The following is a 20,746-nucleotide window of genomic DNA, read 5'->3' on the forward strand; positions in this document are numbered from 1 at the left end:
GGCATGAACCTGGCCCAATGCCACCATGATCTCCCAAACGCCACATGCCGTGCTTCTAGGAACGTCTGTGTCCATGTCCTCATCAGTATAGTAATCGCATCCTCGCCCGGTTTTGCAGGTATTGCACATACTGCTGGATAATGTGTGAGATATTTACAATGGTCAAAACTGCAGCGGAGATCTGAGCAGGCTCCATGCTTGCTGCGCTATGGTGCCTGCACGGGTAATCCTGGAAAAAGGGTGTGAAACGTAGGAGAGCAGAGTGGCAGCGGAAGAGGCGCTGTTTGGTTCACGACAGCTGAAAAAAGGTGGGAAATGGTTGTCTTCTGTAGCTTTCACAGAAGCGGGAGCCCAGGACAGACAACATAGAGAAGCTCAGTAGCGTGGCAAGAGTGGGAGAGCAGAGTTGGTGGTGGAAGTGGTTGATGAGGAAGAGAAAGAGTAGATACTTACAGAGATTACATAGAAAGACAAGAGGAAATGCGAGGTGGATTCATAGTACTAGGAGAGAAGCGGAGCACCGTACTGCACCATCTGCTGAAAGCAGTATGGCATCTACACACCAAAAAGGTGCAAAACGATTGTCTGCCGTAGCTTTCATGGCGGGAGGAGCAACTGACGACACACACCCAGAAACACCTGCGAGAATGTTTTTGCCCCATCATGCACTGGGAGCTTAACCCAGAATTCCAATGGGCGGCGGGGACTGTGGGAACTGTGGGATAGCTACCCACAGTGAACCACTCCGAGATTCGATGCTAGCCTCAGTACTGTGGATGCACTCCGCCGAATTCACGCACTTTTGTGGGGACACACAAGACCGAATGTATAAAATAGCTTCTGAAAATTCGAATAGAATAATTTCGAAATAATTTCGTACTGTAGATGTACACAGTGTTTGATGACTTCTCCATATTTGCCTTTCTCCTCCAAAGTTTCCTGACAAGACTGTCCCAACTCCCGCCTCCTCCCCCAAACCTCCACTTTTTTGCACAAAATATTTGGAGGAGAACTGAACCCAGTTTACAACAGTCTATGAATGTTGAATAATAACTTTGTAGAATGCCAGGCTTGCTGCCCACCCTTGCTCCTTCTGAAGCTACTATGCAGACATGGTGAGGAATCTCTTGTATTGCCAATGCCACCCTAGTACTTCCTCAATAATCAGTACGGGAGACGGAAAAATATAAATATGGACATGGAGCATTAGTACTTTATTGGCTATCTTGTAATTTACTTTTTTTGTCTTTCAGAAGTGGGTCCAATAAAGTAGAATTCAATAACAAAAGTGTGAATGTGAAACCTGGTTTTTGCTCATCTTACTTTTGAGCACTATGTAAGAAGCAAGGCAAAATCAATACCTTGAATTAAATAGCAGATAAAACAGGCCTTCAAATGGGATTCAAATGATCATCTACTCTGAGATATTTGCATAAAAAAGGCCAAAGAATACACCAACTGATTCCTGCCTATTTCTAGCCATTAACTAGTTGAACAAGAGTATATCTTTAAGAAACGTAACCAGTCCTGATTTAAAGATTTAAAATGGAGAATTTATCACATTCCTTTGTAATCTGTTGCAATGCTTAATTACCCTCAGTGTGAATTTAGCTGACTTCAATTTCATGGCACAAGGGACCATTAGAACATATTGCAAGCCATGTTAGACGGTTGAAATCTTTATTGATTATTTTACATATGCTACAGCTCATTTCCACATTAGTGCTGAAGCTCTTGAACTCTAGTGATGTATTTAGCAAATAATATTGTGCACTGAATCACAAAGCACCTACTTAGGGTGACCAGATGTCCCGATTTTATAGGGACAGTCCCGATATTTGGGGCTTTGTTTTATATGGGGGCCTATTAGACCCAACCCCCATCCCAATTTTTCACAGTTGCTATCCGGTCACCCTACACCTACTTCACTTTCCTTAACAAAACAAATAACCTTTATTAGACATAAAGAGAAAAGATTCCAAAGCGCATTAGACATAACAACACCCCTAATTATTGCCAGTGTTATCTGTGATTATATGTTCGGCTGCATGTGTTCTCCCTGTGTGCTGCCCCAGCTGTACACAGACAGCTGACACAGCAGACCTCGAGTGAACCGCCCAATGACCACAAGATCTGTTAACGTACAAAGGTGTCAGGACAGGTTTATTGTTGACAAAGCACGGTAATAGCACCTGGCAGACTCTACGAGGATACTATGACATGTATGCCAGTGACAATGGACAAGCTCAGTGAATGGCAGGACTTTCCCATTCACCTCTCAGCTGGACAAAGATACTCTCTCTGAGATACATCTTTATACCCTGATATAAACAAGTTACTTTACCTGTGAAAAAAACACAGAAATTGGGCTTGTTTTTGTCTTAATTGGCTTGTGAGTTGCTTGATGGCTAGTTTTTGGCTTGTAGCTTGTTGCTTCTTTTTTTTTTTTTTTTTATCAGCTCCTATCAAGCAGGGGCAAGAGGGGGGGAAAGAGTCAAGGGTACACAGCAGGCCCACCACAGTCCTAGACTGCACACCAGGGGGATCTAGTCACATAGAGTGTTGGGGTTCTTGGTGATTGGCTTGTTTTGGCCTTGTTTTGAAATGGGATTAGCTTGATTTTTGGCTTATTGTGAAAGTCGGGGTGCTTATTTACTGTGTGAAAGTTGGCAACTGTGCCCTAGAGCCCAAGGCAGGTGCAGTATAAACTCAAGGGGCCTTGCCCTAATAGGATGTTTCCAAAAGTTAAATGATCTAGTCCAAGGTTGATGAACTGCAAAAAAGTGATAGAAAGTAATCCAGATTTTTCTACAATTGTTTCAATTTTTGTATTCAAGAGTTAGTAACAAAGTAAGAATATACATTAAACTTTTAAACTTAACCAGTGTCTCTTAAGTGAATTGACACAAGATGGCAGAACATGTTAGCAATTCAGACCCATCTCGCAAAGCTCAGCCTTAAATATTACAGTACACAATGCAGCCATTACCAACCTGGGAAGACACCCTGTCCTCAGTATGCCCCTGTGGGGCATGAAATGCAGCAGGGATGGATGGATGAAGAGCTCAGAGGAAGTGGGTCACTGATAGCTCTCAACATAACTGGGGAATCATCACTGGGAGCATGCAGTGTATACCTCCCACTAGGAAACAGTAACTAAGGTCTGTCTGCACTGCAATCAGAAGTGTGACTAGAGCATGCATAGATTGGGCTCCAGCCCAAGCCTGGAAGTCTACACAGCAATCAAAGAATCCTGCAGCCTGAGCTCCAGGAGCCCAAGTTGACTGACATGGGCCAGGTGCAGGTATCTAGTTACTGTGTAAACATTCCCATTGAGCTCAATCAATGCCAGCTGAGGTATGTCTGTCTACTCATGTTGCAATCCCACCTCTAACTGATGTGTAGATATATTCTTTGTGTGGAACATTGCTGGTTTTGAACACAAGCCTGCAGCTACAGGAGCAGTGTGCTTCCTCTCTGGGGAGCAGCTCAGACAGCTGTGCTACCCCTGGTTACAGAAAGCAAGTGCAACTGTCACGAGGCCTAGAAAGCCCTAGACTAAATCATAATAATGGGGAAAAGGGAGCCTTGCCTTGAGCCTCTAGCTCAATAGGTGAGACTGAAGAGCCTGTGGTATGGAAGTCTGTGGATTATGACACAGAGTTTGGAACCTTTTAATACAATTCCATACCAACCCCATTTTTCCTATGATAACTCCAGCCAAAAATATTTATATAAATGGTATTCTCTTATTGTTTAATAGCGCAATTAAGTTTTTTATAGCTTGACAGTCCTAGTTAGTATTAGAGCTTGTAACTTTTTCCTTGTTTGAGGAAGCATGACATGTAAGAGGCATAGACTTGACTTGGCAGTGGTGAGAGATATAGCAGTAGTGTTATGGTAGTAGTATGTTCCAGAGTGTGAATGCATTGAAAGTTGTGAATGTGCTCAAGCTTCTCCTGGTGGTGCTACTGCTGAGTGGAGACTCTTACAGTGGAGGGGTCTACCAGGTGATCACCAATTGCTGGTGGGATTGTTAAGATTTTTAGTAGCAGTCTGTCATAGGCATGAATTGCAGCATTTACTTTCACACCAGGATAATGAACCCAAACAAATATAGCATTTGATTGGTTAATTTCAGCTCTTGACGTTTGGAAATTTTTGTGTTTGCCAGTGTTCTAACACATATGTCCCTCAAGGAAAGCTGCTTCAGATTGCTTTTGGTCAGCTTGGTTGATCTGGCTGCTGTGGAATAGTGTTATCGGTGGTGGTGTTGGATCTGTGCTGTAAGGTGTTACCTTGTTATCTGACCCTGCACAGGATTGTGCATGTAGGGGAGAATATTTGCCAATTGGTGTTAAGATGTTTAATTGCTAATTGGCCAAACAGTGAGGCCCAACACTCAACTTACTGGCATTTTCTTGCCTACAAGTCAGGAATGGGGTGCTTTGTCAGAGTTGGAGGTCTGGGGGTTCAGGAGTGGAATAGAGGGAGCTGCTTCAAACCATGACTATACAGCCTGAGCTGCCATGAGGCTGAAGAGTCTCCCTGTGCCTCCCTCTGGTGAAATCATTATCTTTGCCCAGTGAAAAATGTAGTAGTGGTGCTGCAGGCAGAGAGGCCTCCTGTATCAAATGGGCACTGTCAAAGGGGGAGTGACCAAGGCAGGGAGCCGGGTTAGGGTTAGTGGAGGGAATGAATGACTGCTGGCTGAGTTCAGGGCTAAACTGCATTGCTGCCCCTCCCACTGCCTGCCACTTGGCCTGCAAAAGCAATGAAGAGTGTGACCCTCTAACTGGCTAATTGGGGGGCAGATGGTATCTGACATGCGGAACTGAGGCACTGAGAAATATGATCATAAATGCTCTTCCCCAGTATGAACCTGCAATGAGTGTGAGTATGATCAATTTTCTATATCTAAGGGCAACAAAAATGATTAGAGGTATGGAAAAGCTTCAATATGAGAAGAGATTAAGAAGACTAGGACTTTTCATCTTGGAAAAGAGATGACTAAGGAGGGAGATATGATCGAGGTCTATAAAATCATGACTGGTGTGGAGAAAGTAAACAAGGAAATGTTATTCAAAAAAGAACTAGATAAGTTCATGGAGGATAGGTCCATCAGTGGCTATTAGCCAGGATGGGCAGGGGTGGTGTCCCTAGCCTCTGTCTGCCAGAAGCTAGGAATGGGCGACAGGGGATGGATCACTCTATGGTTACCTGTTCTGTTCATTCCCTCTGGGGCACCTGCCACTGGCCACTGTCAGAAAATAGAAAAGGAGTACTTGTGGCACCTTAGAGACTAACCAATTTATTTGAGCATGAGCTTTCGTGAGCTACAGCTCACTTCATCGGATGCATACCGTGGAAACTGCAGGAGACATTATATACACACAGAGACCATGAAACAATACCCCCTCCCACCCCGCTGTCCTGCTGGTAATAGCTTATCTAAAGTGATGATCAAGTTGGGCCATTTCCAGCACAAATCCAGGTTTTCTCACCCTCCGCCCCCCCCCCCCCCACACACAACTCACTCTCCTGCTGGTAACAGCCCATCCAAAGTGACCACTCTCTTCACAATGTGTATGATAATCAAGGTGGGTCATTTCCAGCACAAATCCAGGTTCTCTCACTCCCTCACCCCACTCCAAAAACCACACACACAAACTCACTCTCCTGCTGGTAATAGCTTATCGAAAGTGACCACTCTCCCTACAATGTGCATGATAATCAAGATGGGCCATTCCCAGCACAGACAGACTAACAGGGCTGTTACTCTGAAACCTGTCAGAAAATAGGATACTGGGCTAGATGGACCTTTGGTCTGACCCAGTAGGGCCATTTGTAGGTTTTAAGATGAGTGGGTTTAATATTTATTCAATTTTCTTTCTTTATGTAGGAATTAGAAATTATTAGCTGACAGGAGCACTGTATCTAAGTTATCTGCAAAAAGATAAAAGTTTTTAGGTGCCCAAGTAGCCTTTGGAATCAGGGTTAAAATGCCCCCCCCCCCGCCCCCTCGAAAGGGCACTCCTGCTGAACCCGGACCCCGTGCGGGCCCCCACCCCATTGGGGAGCTGAACCCGGACCACGAGAGCCCCCGCCTCGTTGGGCACATGCAGAGTTGCCCGCCCTCGGGGTGTTTGTCCCCAGCCACCTGAGGCGCGCCGGTCTCTGAGCGCTCCTGCGGGTGACTCTGTACCAGCCGGCTCAGAGACAAGGCGCTGGCCCCACGCCGCCCGGCCCCATGTCCTCTCCCGGCCACCGTAGCACGGCGGCGCGTTGCGCTGAGCTGGGAGACGTGTGTTTAAGGGGACCCGGAAGGGAGATGGCAGCCGGGGAGGTTGATCGGGGCGCCGCAGAGCCGGGGCTGCGGCCACCCGGGGTCGGACCCGACTGGGGTGAGCCGGGCCCGGAGGCGCGGAGCGTGTTCCTGAGCGGGTGGGGCGGGCGATGTGAGGGGCATTGGCGGGGAGGGGCAAAAGCCCAGCGGTGTCCCCGCTGCCGGGTCTGGCTGCTCCAGCCCAGGGGCGTGGGGCAGGCAGCGCGGACTCCTGGCGAGAGGCCTGGCTGGCTCTTGTTCCCGGCGCGGCCGCTGGGCCTCTCGGGCCAGTCTCCGAGCCTGGGCTAGCTGGGCGCTGACAGGGCCGCGTGGCTAGTCGTGCGGCCCGGGGTTGGGATCCGGGTGGATTGGTGTGGGCCTGTGGGGTGTTTTAGACATGTGGACTCCTTGTGAGATCCTATGAACTCCTATCCCAGTCCTGCAAACACTCCTGCGTGTGATACTGATGGAGCTGCCTGGGCGAGTAAGCTTCCTCACTGACGTGTTTGCTGAATTGGGGCCTTAATATCCACAGAGCCTGCGTGAGTGAGGTTTACAACATGAACATCTGATCTGCCACTCTCCTGTGGCTGGTACAGTACTGTAGTACAAATACTGTCTTAGACTGGAATTTTCAGCTTAAAACTTTAGGATAACCTTGACTGCCATTGAATTTCCCCGTTCAGCTTCTTTGAAACTCCCATCTTTAACTTTTAGGATATGTTGATGTACAACTTCGTTTGCTTTGCCTTTAGAGTCTGCCCTCTTTGATGAGCTCAGTGACTTGGTTGACACAGGTGAAGTACAGCTGGATGTGGATAATGAGATTTATGTGAGTAGCTTTTAGTACGTGCATTTGGTTGTCTAATAATTTGTTGCCTAAACAGACTCCTGCTCTGCTCCTGGGGCTAACAGCCCCTTTTAGGTGTACCTAAACAGTACATTAAGTTTGCAAAGTGAAGTACTCAAAAGCTAGAAGATGCCAAAGTGAATGGCACCTGTGTCCCTTTGTGTGAATGCACTGCTATGCAGTTTTTAATTGCGTGGTAGACTATTCTTATTTTCACAGGCCCCTTGTTTCACTCAGTGTGCAGACTGGATGACAGAAAACAAAAGAGGCACTTGTTTAATGTTTGTTTTTATCCTCAATATTCTGTGTGTATTATAATGTTAACATTCTTTTAACATAGTTTTTTATATAGAATGTGCTAAGGTATCTTTTTAACAAGAAAAAAAGACATTATATGAAATGGAACAGTTTGATAAACAGCAGTAGAAAATGGCTCATATATATAAAAATTGTTAAAATATTTATTGTAAAGGTCCAGTAGCAAGTACAGAGGTACAGAATATATGGATAGTGGAAAATAATAGCACAAATTATATTTGATTTAATAAATCTTGGAATACTGGGAAAGTTCCAGATGACTGGAAGAAAGCTAGTGTTTCATTAATAGTCAAAATCTGTAAAGAAGATGGTAATTGTATGCCTGCTAGCCTGACACTGATCCTGGATGAATTTATGAAATGACGGATGCTTGACTTTTTCTCTACAGAACTTGAAGGATGGTAGTATAGTTCATGCCAGCCAGCATGGTTATATGGAAAATAATTCCTGTCAAATGAACTTGACACTATTTTCTGAGATTACAAGTCTGGTCAGCAAGGGTAACTGTGACCTAATATGATGTGACCTCTGTAAATCATTTGACTTAAGTACTTTGAAGAGGAAATTAGTATCATACAAGATCAATAAACCACATATTAAAAGGATTAAAAAGTGTCTAAATGAGATCTCAAAACATAATTGTTTAATAAGGAATCATCATCAAATGCATGTGTTTCTACAGAGTCCCACAGAGATTGGTTCCTGACACAATGCAATTTAATGTTTTATGTCAGTGACTTGGAAGATATTAAATCATTGCTGATAGTCTGAAGATTTTAAAGATAGGAAGGGTGGTTGGTAATGACACCAGGTCACTCATCCTGAGCCATCTGAATTACCCGATAAGTCTTTAGTAGGATTCCCATCCTGTCTTAAAGAGACAGAGTTAGTTTCCACAAGTACATCAAGAACAGCATTTTGCAAAAGTGGGGCCTGGATTGGGGTAGCCTCTGTCACCCCTCTCTCTGTCTGCAAGAGGTCAGTTGTATCACTGCTCCCTTCCTGGAGGTCAGTTACACAGTTCCCTCTTAAAACCGGAGCTGCAGGTTGGGTGCCTGGGAGCATAGACGCCAACCCAGCAAATCTGTCCTGGGCAAACCCTCCCGTGTAATCAATGAGGAGACATTCCTGTACTTCCCCAAATTCCTTCTCAGCTTCCTTCTCTGGGCGCCCTTCTTAGGCTTTGTCTATACTACCAAGTTTTGTTGACAGAAACTGCCTTTTGTCAACCAAATAGTGAATGCGTACACACTGTGATGTGACTTTTGTTGGAAAAAATGCCCAGTTTTGGCGACAAAATACAGCCACCCCAACAAGAGATGTACGTCTTTTCTCTCTAAATTTTTCTTGACAAAGTGCCAGTGCAGACACCACGCTTGATTTCGTCACTTTAATTGGCTTCCAGGAGGTGTCTCACTATGCCCATCGTGACCGCTCTGGTCGGCAGTTTGAATTCCACTGCTCTGCAGCCATGTAAACAACCATCCGCCCTCCCCCTTAGAAGCCCCAGGAATTTTTGAAATTCAGTTTCCTGCTGGCTCGGCATGGAGAGGTCTCATCGCATTTTCCCAGGTGACCATGGTGGGTTATTGCACCAAACACTCTCCCACTTGGACCACTGTGGAGCTGTTGGATCTGATCAGTATATGTGGAGAGGAGGCTGTGCAGTCACTGCTTCGCTTGAGCTGTAGGAATTGGGATACCTACGGGCATATTTCTCAAGGCTTGTGCAAAAAGGGCTATGATCGGGACATGCTGCAGTGCAGAATGAAGATAAAGGAGTTGAGTTAGGCGTACCATAAGGCGAGGGAGGCAAACTGTCACTCTGGTGCTTCACCTAAGACCTGCCGGTTCTATAAGGAGCTGGACACCATCCTCAGTGACGACCCCACCTCTACCATCAAGAGCCCCATGGATATTTCGGCGGGTCTGGAGGCGATGGAAAGAGGGCCTGACCTGGAGGATGAAGATATTGATGAAGAGGTGGAGTTAGATGATGATGTGCAGCTCCCAGTGGGGTCTCCCGGTGGGGCAGGCAGCCAGGAACTGTTCTCCACTCCAGAGGTGTCTAGTCAGTCTCAGCAGTTGCTCTCCGGCGAGCAAGAAGCAGGAGAGGAGACGCCTGTTAAATGGTTGTGGTTTGTGTAGTGCGGAGGTGGGTTCGGCGTATAGAAATGTGGAAGTCTGGCTGTTTCTGTGAGCTGGACATTTTCCTGTGTAGCTAATTGGTACAGCGGAACAGGGTGTTGATGCGTGCAAAGATCCCACGGGAATCCTCCAGAGAGATCTCCAGGAAAGTTTCCTAGAGGTACTCTGTAGTCCTCTGCCAAAGATTCAGTGGCAGAGCAACTTTGTTCCTTCCCACATTTTAGGAAACTTTCCCACACCATTTGGCAATCAGTTGTGCAGGAGCCAAAGTGTCACATAGGTGAGCAGCATAGGGAGCAGGGTGGAAGCCACAAGCATGGAGCAGATGTGCCCTTGTTTCCCTGCTTACCCTTAGCAGTGAGATATCTGCCAGAATGATCCTCGCCTGTGGAAAAGTATGGGAGAATTTTAGAATTTTTTCTCTAGCATGCTGCACCACGAACCTTGCAGAGTGTGTGCTCTTTTCCCCATGTGAAGCACCCCCACCCACCAACGCTCACCATGCTTTGGGTGTTTGAAGAGAGATATGTGCCTGCCAAGAGTCAGTGAGAAAGTGATTGTTATGTTTCAAAAGTTGTATTTAACTGAAATGTTTCAATACTGTGAGTGAATTTAAAAATCCCGCATCTGTGCATTGTCCTTTGTGCTTTGGAAGATGTGCTCTTCAGGAATACTCCACATGACCCAGCCGAGTGTCTCCGCCAGATAAGAAAGCGCCCAAGATGCAGCAAAGAAGACATGTTCCAGGAGGTACCGCACTGCTCCAATGCAGAGAAAAGGGAATGCAAGGAGTTCTGGGAAGCTGAACGGCAGGACAGAAAAAAGAATCAGGAGTTTGTTAAGGGTGCAGCTAAGCAGATGATTAAAGTAATGGACGGGTTTCAGAGTAACAGCCGTGTTAGTCAGTATTCGCAAAAAGAAAAGGAGTACTTGTGGCACCTTAGAGACTAACCAATTTATTTGAGCATAAGCTTTCGTGAGCTACAGCTCACTTCATCGGATGCATACTGTGGAAAGTGTAGAAGATCTTTTATACACACAAAGCATGAAAAAATACCTCCCCCCACCCCACTCTCCTGCTGGCAATAACTTATCTAAAGTGATCACTCTCCTTACAATGTGTATGATAATCAAGTTGGGCCATTTACAGCACAAATCCAGGTTTTCTCCCCCCCCCCCCCCCCGCCCGCAACACACACACAAACCCGCTCTCCTGCTGGTAATAGCTTATCTAAAGTGACCACTCTCCTTACAATGTGTATGATAATCAAGTTGGGCCATTTCCAGCACAAATCCAGGGTTTAACAAGAACGTCTGGGGGTGGGGGTGATGGTAGGAAAAAAACAAGAGGAAATAGGTTACCTTGCATAATGACTTAGCCACTCCCAGTCTGTATTCAAGCCTAAGTTAATTGTATCCAATTTGCAAATGAATTCCAATTCAGCAGTTTCTCGCTGGAGTCTGGATTTGAAGTTTTTTTGTTGAAGAATTGTAACTTTCATGTCTGTAATCGCGTGACCAGAGAGATTGAAGTGTTCTCCGACTGGTTTATGAATGTTATAATTCTTGATATCTGATTTGTGTCCATTTATTCTTTTACATAGAGACTGTCCAGTTTGACCAATGTACATGGCAAAGGGGCATTGCTGGCACATGATGGCATATATCACATTGGTGGATGTGCAGGTGAACGAGCCTTTGATAGTGTGGCTGATGTTATTAGGCCCTGTGATGGTGTCCCCTGAATAGATATGTGGGCACAGTTGGCAGCGGGCATTGTTGCAAGGATTGGTTCCTGGGTTAGTGGTTCTGTTGTGTGGTATGTGGTTGCTGGTGAGTATTTGCTTCAGGTTGGGGGGCTGTCTGTAGGCAAGGACTGGCCTGTCTCCCAGGATTTGTGAGAGTCTTGGGTCATCCTTCAGGATAGGTTGTAGATCCTTAATAATGCGTTGGAGGGGTTTTAGTTGGGGGCTGAAGGTGACGGCTAGTGGCGTTCTGTTATTTTCTTTGTTAGGCCTGTCCTGTAGTAGGTGACTTCTGGGAACTCTTCTGGCTCTGTCAATCTGTTTCTTCACTTCCGCAGGTGGGTATTGTAGTTGTAAGAATGCTTGATAGAGATCTTGTAGGTGTTTGTCTCTGTCTGAGGGGTTGGAGCAAATGCGGTTGTATCGCAGAGCTTGGCTGTAGACGATGGATCGTGTGGTGTGGTCAGGGTGAAAACTGGAGGCATGTAGGTAGGAATAGCGGTCAGTAGGTTTCCGGTATAGGGTGGTGTTTATGTTACCATCGTTTATTAGTACTGTAGTGTCCAGGAAGTGGATCTCTTGTGTGGACTGGACCAGGCTGAGGTTGATGGTGGGATGGAAATGGTTGAAATCATGGTGGAATTCCTCAACGGCTTCTTTTCCATGGGTCCAGATGATGAACATGTCATCAGTGTAGTGCAAGTAGAGTAGGGGCGTTAGGGGATGAGAGCTGAGGAAGCGTTGTTCTAAGTCAGCCATCAAAATGTTGGCATACTGTGGGGCCATGTGGGTACCCATAGCAGTGCCGCTGATCTGAAGGTATACATTGTCCCCAAATGTGAAATAGTTATGGGTAAAGACAAAGTCACAAAGTTCAGCCACCAGGTTAGCCGTGACATTATCGGGGATAGTGTTCTTGAGGGCTTGTAGTCCATCTTTGTGTGGAATGTTGGTGTAGAGGGCTTCTACATCCGTGGTGGCCAGGATGGTGTTATCAGGAAGATCACCGATGGATTGTAGTTTCCTCAGGAAGTTAGTGGTGTCTCGAAGGTAGCTGAGAGTGCTGGTAGCGTAGGGCCTGAGGAGGGAGTCTACATAGCCAGACAATCCTGCTGTCAGGGTGCCAATGCCTGAGATGATGGGGTGCCCAGGATTTCCAGGTTTATGGATCTTGGGTAGTAGATAGAATATCCCAGGTCGGGGTTCCAGGGGTGTGTCTGTGTGGATTTGATCTTGTGCTTTTTCAGGGAGTTTCCAACTGTGCCCACATATCTATTCAGGGGACACTATCACAGGGCCTAATAACATCAACCACACTATCAGAGGCTCGTTTACCTGCATATCCACCAATGTGATATATGCCATCATGTGCCAGCAATGCCCCTTTGCCATGTACATTGGTCAAACTGGACAGTCTCTATGTAAAAGAATAAATGGACACAAATCAGATATCAAGAATTATAACATTCATAAACCAGTCGGAGAACACTTCAGAGTAACGGCTGTTACTCTGAAACCTGTCATTGTAAGGAGAGTGGTCACTTTAGATAAGCTATTACCAGCAGCAGAGTGGGTTTGTGTGTGTGTGTTGGGGGCGGGGGGGGGGGTGAGAAAACCTGGATTTATGCTGTAAATGGCCCAACTTGATTATCATACACATTGTAAGGAGAGTGATCACTTTAGATAAGCTATTGCCAGCAGGAGAGTGGGGTGGGGGGAGGTATTTTTTCATGCTTTGTGTGTATAAAAGATCTTCTACACTTTCCACAGTATGCATCCGATGAAGTGAGCTGTAGCTCACGAAAGCTTATGCTCAAATAAATTGGTTAGTCTCTAAGGTGCCACAAGTCCTCCTTTTCTTTTTTTTTAAAGTAATGGAGGAGCAAATGCAGATGCTGAAGTCCTTAATAATGCTGCAGACTGAGCAGATTTATGCCTGCCCTCCCCTGCAGCACATTCAGAACTCTTTTCCATGACCCCCCCAAACTCCACCCACACATTCCTTTCCACTTTCTGGGACTTCTAGGTTTCCACTTCACTACCCCCCCTCGGACAACTTTCACAATGATAGCAGAACCTGTACACAGCTGTTAAAGTCTGCCCTTCCCTGGTTCCTCCTTTCCCACCAAGCATCTTTGTGTGTGTTGTTTCTTTTTGAAGGATAACTCATCTTTATTTGTTTTCTACAAATTGAGATTGCAGGCAGTACCAATACATGCACAGGCATTTTAACCATTCGCTTACTGGAGTGTAAGGCTCCAAATGTCACCATTACCCCCTAGGAAAGCTACATGTAATGTAACACTGAAGCACCAATTACAGAGATATACATTACTGGTTCTCCTTTTCAAAGTGTTGCCTCAAAGCCTCCCTGATTCGAATTGTCTGCTCTGTGCTCCTCTGATACCTTGGTATTTGGCTACTCAAAATCACTAGTCCACTTAGCTTCACAAAGGTGATGCAACATACAGCATGCGGCTATGACCATGGGAATATTATCCTCATTAAGGGCTAACCTGCCATAAAAGCATCCCCAGCATGCCTTTAATATTCCAAAGGTACGTTCAGCTGTCACCTAGCACCTACTCAACCTCTTGTTGAACCACTCCTTACTGTTGTTAAGGTGTCCTGTGTAAGGTTTCATGAGCCATGGCTGTAAGGGGTATGCCAGGTCTCCCAGGATCGCTATGGGCATTTCAACAACCCTCACTGTAATCTGGTTTGGAAAGAAAGTCTCTGCTTGTAGTTTTCTGTACAGGCTGGTGTTCCTGAAGATGTGTGCATCATGCATGTTCTCAGACCACCCTGCGTTGATGTTCGTGAAATGCCCACGGTGATCCACAAGCGCCTGCAACACTGTGGAGAAGTACCCCTTCCTATTGACTTACTCTGTTGCAAGGTGGTCTGGTGCCAAAATTGCTTCTCCTCAGTTAGGGAAACCCATTTCTGCAAAGCTGTCCACTATTTCACGCACACTTCCCAGAGTCACGGTCCTTCGTAACAGGATGTGATTTATTGCCCTGCACACTTGCATTAACGCAGCCCCACCGGTCAACTTCCCGACTCCAAATTGATTAGTGACCGACCAGTAGCAGTTTGGAGTCACCAGCTTCCACACAGAGATTGCCACATGTTTCTCTACCGATAGGGCAGCTCTCATTCTGGTGTTCTTGTGCCACAGTGCTGATGTGAGCTCCACACTCAGTTCCAGGAAGGTGACTTTCCACATGTGAAAGTTCTGGGCAGCCACTGCTCATCCCACACCTGTATGACGATACGATCCCACCATTCTGTGCTTGTTTCCCAAGCTCAAAAGCGATGATCTACACTATGCAGCTGTTCTGTGAATGCCAAAAGCAATCTAAACTTGCTCCTGTCCATATCACGCAGCATGTCAGGTGCCTGTGAGTCTTCTTCATTTAGGAAGCTCACAATTAACTGCACTGCTGTCCGTAATGTCTTCATGACAGTTAACAGCATAGGAGAGCAGTGTGGGATCCATCCTTTCTCTCACAGGTGGACAGCAAAGAAGGGCTGTTGCAAAAATGCCATGAAAGAAAGCCAGAAGCCCATGGAGTGCTGGGACAGAAAGCAATGCATCATGGGACATTGGGCTCAGTCCCAAGATGCACCACAATCCGATCCGCCTTCCCTCAACACCTAATGACAGAAGGCGTCGAGCTGGACTGCATTGCTCACAGTGTTGTTGATAGTGCCCCCGCTGTGGACATGCTCTGCCAACAGAGGGAGCGAGTGTGAACATGACATTCCGATTGTTGTTATGTTGATTTTTGAGTGTCGACATCAGTTTTGTCGACAAAACTTTGTCGTGTAGACAAGGCCTAAGACACACCTCTGTGCTCTCTAGAGTGGGATCTATCCCCTCTTCAGATGTGAAGGGCTCACAGCTAACAGTTAGAACAGTCCTTTCTCTGGCAAGCAGTACATTCTCCTCCCTCTTTGAATTGGGTTTGCCTCCAGCTACAGAGTCCATGGAACTCTCACCCACTTCAGTGGTCTCTAGGATTCCATCACCCTTCTCTGGGCTTCCCTCTAGGACTCATCTTCCTATGCACCCGAGAGTGAGGTCTTCCCCTTGCCTAGCTGCATCCTGCTGGCAGCCAGCAACCTGGACAGTTTTCTCACTGACAGGCAATATGCTTCCCTCACATTGAGAGAAGGAGCGAATGTCCTGAGTTTATGCTGTACAGTTCTCTGTACAGCTCAAGACTGTATAATTTTGGGTTTACACTCCGGGGGGGGGGGGGGGGAGAGGTGTGCCTGAGTAGCTGGCGCCTTCCAATGCAGTAGCTGGTCAAAGCGTCTGTATGTATCTGCTGCTGGGTGTGTCCCTACCTGTATGTGTGCTGGTGAAAGTGCAGGCTGGAGCCTGGAGAGAGCTTAGCAGCTTGTCACAGAAGTACAGTGTAAACAGGAGCCCAGGCTGGTGGGACAGGGAGGCTCAGTGGTACCCCAGTTCCAGATGGCATCCCAGGGGGAACCCATCACAGTGGTGCAGCGAGCAGGGTCATATGCACAGCTTGTTACTCTGAGTGAGATTGGCACTTGGTTCACTGGTGGTGATTTTAAATGAGATTTAAGTGTCTTGGCTAGAGATCAGTCAAAGAGGTTACCAGTTTGTTATTTTCTCTTTCCTTATTTTGGGCAAGGGAAGTAAGGACAGGAAAGCAGGAAAATGAGTGAAAGTAAAACTAGTAAAAAGCTGGACCTATGCAGATTGCAGGCAGACAAGAAGGAGAAAGAACACAAAAGACATATGGAATTAAAACAAATGGAGATTAACGCGCAAGAAGCTGAACACCAAAGAACCATAGAAGCAGACAATGCCAGGCAAGAAGCTGCACACTGAAGGGCTCTGGAACTGGAAGCCAAAGAAATGGAGATTCTTGTGATTGCAGAGCCATTGGCCTTTATTTTTGACAACTCATGGCGATCGGGGAGAGGAAGCATCAATTGAATTTGATAGAGAAGCAGAACCAGAACCCCCAGGCACCAACGAGCCTCACCTCTTCAAAATCCACAAATGGGAATGGTTGTGTCCTGCATGCAGCAAAACAGGGGACATTGTTGAATATTTCATCACCTTTGAGAAGCTGTGTGTACTCCATGAAATTTCTGAAGACCAAAAAATGCCCACTTTGGTTGCAAAGTTGTCTGGGAGAGCTCTGGATATATTCAATAAGATGCCAATTAAAGATGCCACTGGGCAGCAGGAGCTGGTCTAAACCACACCCACCCCTGGTAGCATACTGTTTTCCACTGCTGCAGAGAAATTAAAGAGACCCTCCCCCATTCCTTTAGCAGTTTCTGGGACTTTATTTTTCTTCTCTGGGGTTTCAGCACAGTATTCCTCCTTGCTGCAGACAGCCCGAGCTACATTGAAAAAGTCATTCCCCAGTAACAATTGTGATGGGTTAGTAGGTACTGCTGCCACAGTCAGTTCAGCTTTCAAATCCTCAGTTTCTATGTGCACTTCAGCCAAAGGCACAAGGATTTTGTGACCTCCTATTACCAAAAGCTTTGCCATCTGTCCTGGCAGTATGTCTTTCCTGAACAATGCTTCTCCTGACCACAGACATTTCTGCACCTATGTCCCTCCACCAAAGGTGTTCCTTGCCATTAATTTTGACAGCCTTTATGTGGTTACTGCCTGGCTGGGCAGAGGCCATTTTTACAAACCTTGTATGATAAGTGACATTTGGGACAAGGACTAGAGGAATGGATTTCATAGAATATCAGGGTTGGAAGGGACCGCAGACTAAAAAATCCCAGTTTCCTCAGCCTCTCCTCATGAGTCATGTGCTCCAGTCCCCTAATCATTTTTGTTGCCCTCCACTGGACGCTTTCCATTTTTTTCACATCCTTCTTGTAGTGTGGGGCCCAAAACTGGACACAGTACTCCAGATGAGGCCTCACTAATGTTGAATAGAGGGGAACGGTCACATCCGTCAATCTGCTGGCAGTGCCTCTACTTATACATCCCAAAATGCCATTGGCCTTCTTGGCAACAAGGGCACACTGTTGACTCATAACCAGCTTCTCGTCCACTGTAACCCCTAGGTCCTTTTCTGCAGAACTGCTGCCTAGCCATTCAGTCCCTAGTCTGTAGCGGTGCATGGGATTCTTCCGTCCTAAGTGCAGGACTCTGCACTTATCCTTGTTGAACCTCATCAGATTTCTTTTGGCCCAATCCTCTAATTTGTCTAGGTTCTTCTGTATCCTATCCCTACCCTCCAGTGTATCTACGTCTCCTCCCAGTTTAGTGTCATCTGCAAACTTGCTGAGGGTACAATCCACGCCATCCTCCAGATCATTAATGAAGATATTGAACAAAACCAGCCCCAGGACCGACCCTTGGGGCACTCAGCTTGTACCAGCTGCCAACTAGACATGGAGCCATTGATCACTACCCGTTGAGCCCGACAACCTAGCCAGCTTTCTATCCACCTTATTGTCTATTCATCCAGCCCATATTTCTTTAACTTACTGGCAAGAATACTGTGGGAGACAGTGTCAAAAGCTTTGCTAAAGTCAAGGAATAACACTCCCACTGCTTTCCCCTCATGCATAGAGCAAGTTATCTCTTCATAGAAGGCAATTGGATTAGTCAGGCAAGACTTGCCCTTCGTGAATCCGTGCTGACTGTTTCTGATCACTTTCCTCTCATGTAAGTGCTTCAGAATTGATTCCTTGAGGACCTGCTCCATGATTTTTCCAGGGACTGAGGTGAGGCTGTCTGTAGTTCCCCGGATCCTCCTTCTTCCCTTTTTAAAAGATGGGCACTACATTAGCCTTTTTCCAGTCGTCTGGGACCTCCCCCGATCGCCATGAGTTTTCAAAAATAATGGCCAATGGCTCTGCAATCACATCCGCCAACTCCGTTAGCACTCGCGGATGCAGTGTATCCAGTCCCAAAGACTTGTGCTCGTCCAGCTTTTCTAAATAGTCCCGAACCACTTCTTTCTCCACAGAGGGCTGGTCACCTCCTTCCTATGCTATGCTGCCCAGTGCAGCAGTCTGGGAGCTGACCTTATTCGTGAAGACAGAGGCAAAAAAAGCATTGAGTCCATTAGCTTTTTCCACATCCTCTGTCACTAGATTGCCTCCCTCATTCAGTAAGGGGCCCACACTTTCCTTGACTTTCTCCTTGTTGCTAACATACATGAAGAAACCCTTCTTGTTACTCTTAACATCTCTTGCTAGCTGCAACTCCAGGTGTGATTTGGCCTTCCTGATTTCACTCCTGCATGCCTGAGCAATGTTTTTATACTCCTCTCTGGTCATTTGTCCAGTCTTCCACTTCTTGTAAGCTTCTGTTTTGTGTTTAAGATCAGCAAGGATTTCACTGTTAAGCCAAGCTGGTTGTCTGCCATATTTACTATTCTTTCTACACATCGGGATGGTTTGTCCCTGTAACCTCAATAAGGATTCTTTAAAATACAGTCAGCTCTCCTGGACTCCTTTCCCCTTCATGTTATTCTGCCAGGGGATCCTGCCCATCAGTTCCCCGAGGGAGTCAAAGTCTCCTTTTCTTAAGTCCAGGGTCCGTATTCTGCTGCTCTCCTTTCTTCCTTGTGTCAGGATGCTGAACTCGGCCATCTCATGGTCACTGCATCCCAGGTTCCCATCCACTTTCGCTTCCCCTACTAATTCTACCCGGTTTGTGAGCAACAGGTCAAGAAGAGCTCTGGGGAGGTGAGCGTCCAGCCACCCATCCACCCTCCTTCTTCCCAGGGGTAACCTTCCCCCCCCCCAGGTTTTAACCTCTCTGCCTGTGATTTATTTCTAATAGACGCCTGTGTCTGCTCAAATTCATCAGCCAGAGTAGCAAGTTCATCAACAATTTTCATCCTTTTTATCCTATAAACACTGTTTTACATCATCACTTCATATACTCAGGAAATGTTCCTGAGCAAGAAGATCACACATTTCTTCAGAGCTTATCTTTTCCCCTTGTCATTAGATATTTGGCTACATGTCTGTGTTCTCTCTGCGTGCTGTACTGACTCTGGCCAGAAAGCCCATACATCAGGCTCCAATCGAACCGCCCAATAAATCCACAGACTTAGTTCGTAGCGAAGGCACTTGGTCAGGTTTATTGTCAATGAAGCACGGTCCTAATGTCTCGGCTCAATGGTTATAGGTACACTAACACATGTATGTCCGTTGCAATCGACTAGCTCAGTTAGTGGTAGGACTTTCCACTATCCCCTAGGCCAGACAGAGAGACTCCCTCTGAGATACATCTTTATACACAGATACAAACAAGTTATGCGTTATCCCTGAAGTATCTAGGTGCCACCCTCTGATGTATTTGTGTGCCACCCATTACCTTGTACATGTTGGTTCGATTAAAACATCTTTATCCATCATGCTGTCATGCTGACCTCATCTTTAGGATGGGTCAGTGTGTCCCTGTTATCTTTGGGGAATATGTTTGGTAGCGAGGTGTTCTGGTACCACCTTAAACCCTAAAATGTTTTTGTGTATATATTCTTTTGCCTAGCACTACTTAGGAATGTGTGTTTCTGCAATATCAGTCCTGTTTTTGCCAGATTCTGTGAGCAGGCCCTGCCTCTTGCTCACAACTTAACTTTGCTTTATATCAGCAAAGTTTTGACTACCTTACCTCAGGCTTCAGGCCTCATGGGCTTATGTTTCAGGCCCTCTTCCTACTACATCCTGACCCACTTATCCATCAAATCTTTCATCTGATTTACATATGCCACATTACTCATCCCAGCCCCCCTGCTAAGGCTTCTAAATTTTATTCTATATGTTTCGGGTATAATCTGAAACTGTTTTAAAACCATATCTTCGAATTTACTATAATCTGAAGCATCTCTAATTGGCATCTTATTGAATATATCCAGAGCTCTCCCAGACAACTTTGCAACCAAAGTGGGCATCTTTTGGTCTTCAGAAATTTCATGGAGTACACACAGCTTCCCAAAGGTGATGAAATATTCAACAATGTCCCCTGTTTTGCTGCATGCAGGACACAACCATTCCCATTTGTGGATTTTGAAGAGGTGGGGCTCGTTGGTGCCTGGGGGTTCTGGTTCTGCTTCTCTATCAAATTCAATTGATGCTTCCTCTCCCCGATCGCCATGAGTTGTCAAAAATAAAGGCCAATGGCTCTGCAATCACAAGAATCTCCATTTCTTTGGCTTCCAGTTCCAGAGCCCTTCAGTGTGCAGCTTCTTGCCTGGCATTGTCTGCTTCTATGGTTCTTTGGTGTTCAGCTTCTTGCGCGTTAATCTCCATTTGTTTTAATTCCATATGTCTTTTGTGTTCTTTCTCCTTCTTGTCTGCCTGCAATCTGCATAGGTCCAGCTT

General features: G+C 46.1%; 1 protein-coding gene across 5 annotated transcripts in view; it reads left to right on the top strand.

Moving 5' to 3' along the window:
* Positions 1–6,303: 6,303 nt before the first annotated feature.
* ATF6 (activating transcription factor 6) overlaps positions 6,304–20,746 on the top strand; it is a 419,899-nt gene continuing 405,456 nt past the window's right edge. For 4 of the 5 annotated variants that reach the window (XM_084636803.1, XM_084636800.1, XM_084636801.1 and 1 more), the window contains exons 1-2: positions 6,304–6,404; positions 7,081–7,157. In XM_084636803.1, coding sequence (XP_084492929.1) covers positions 6,332–6,404; positions 7,081–7,157 — 150 coding nt within the window. In that variant the 5' untranslated portion in view covers positions 6,304–6,331. Of the gene's footprint in view, positions 6,405–6,737; positions 6,868–7,080; positions 7,158–20,746 lie in introns of those variants that run through there. The other variant, XM_084636804.1, reaches the window with a different exon arrangement.

Source organism: Lepidochelys olivacea (assembly GCF_965140295.1).
Source record: "Lepidochelys olivacea isolate rLepOli2 genome assembly, chromosome: 8".
NCBI classification, from domain to species: domain Eukaryota; kingdom Metazoa; phylum Chordata; order Testudines; family Cheloniidae; genus Lepidochelys; species Lepidochelys olivacea.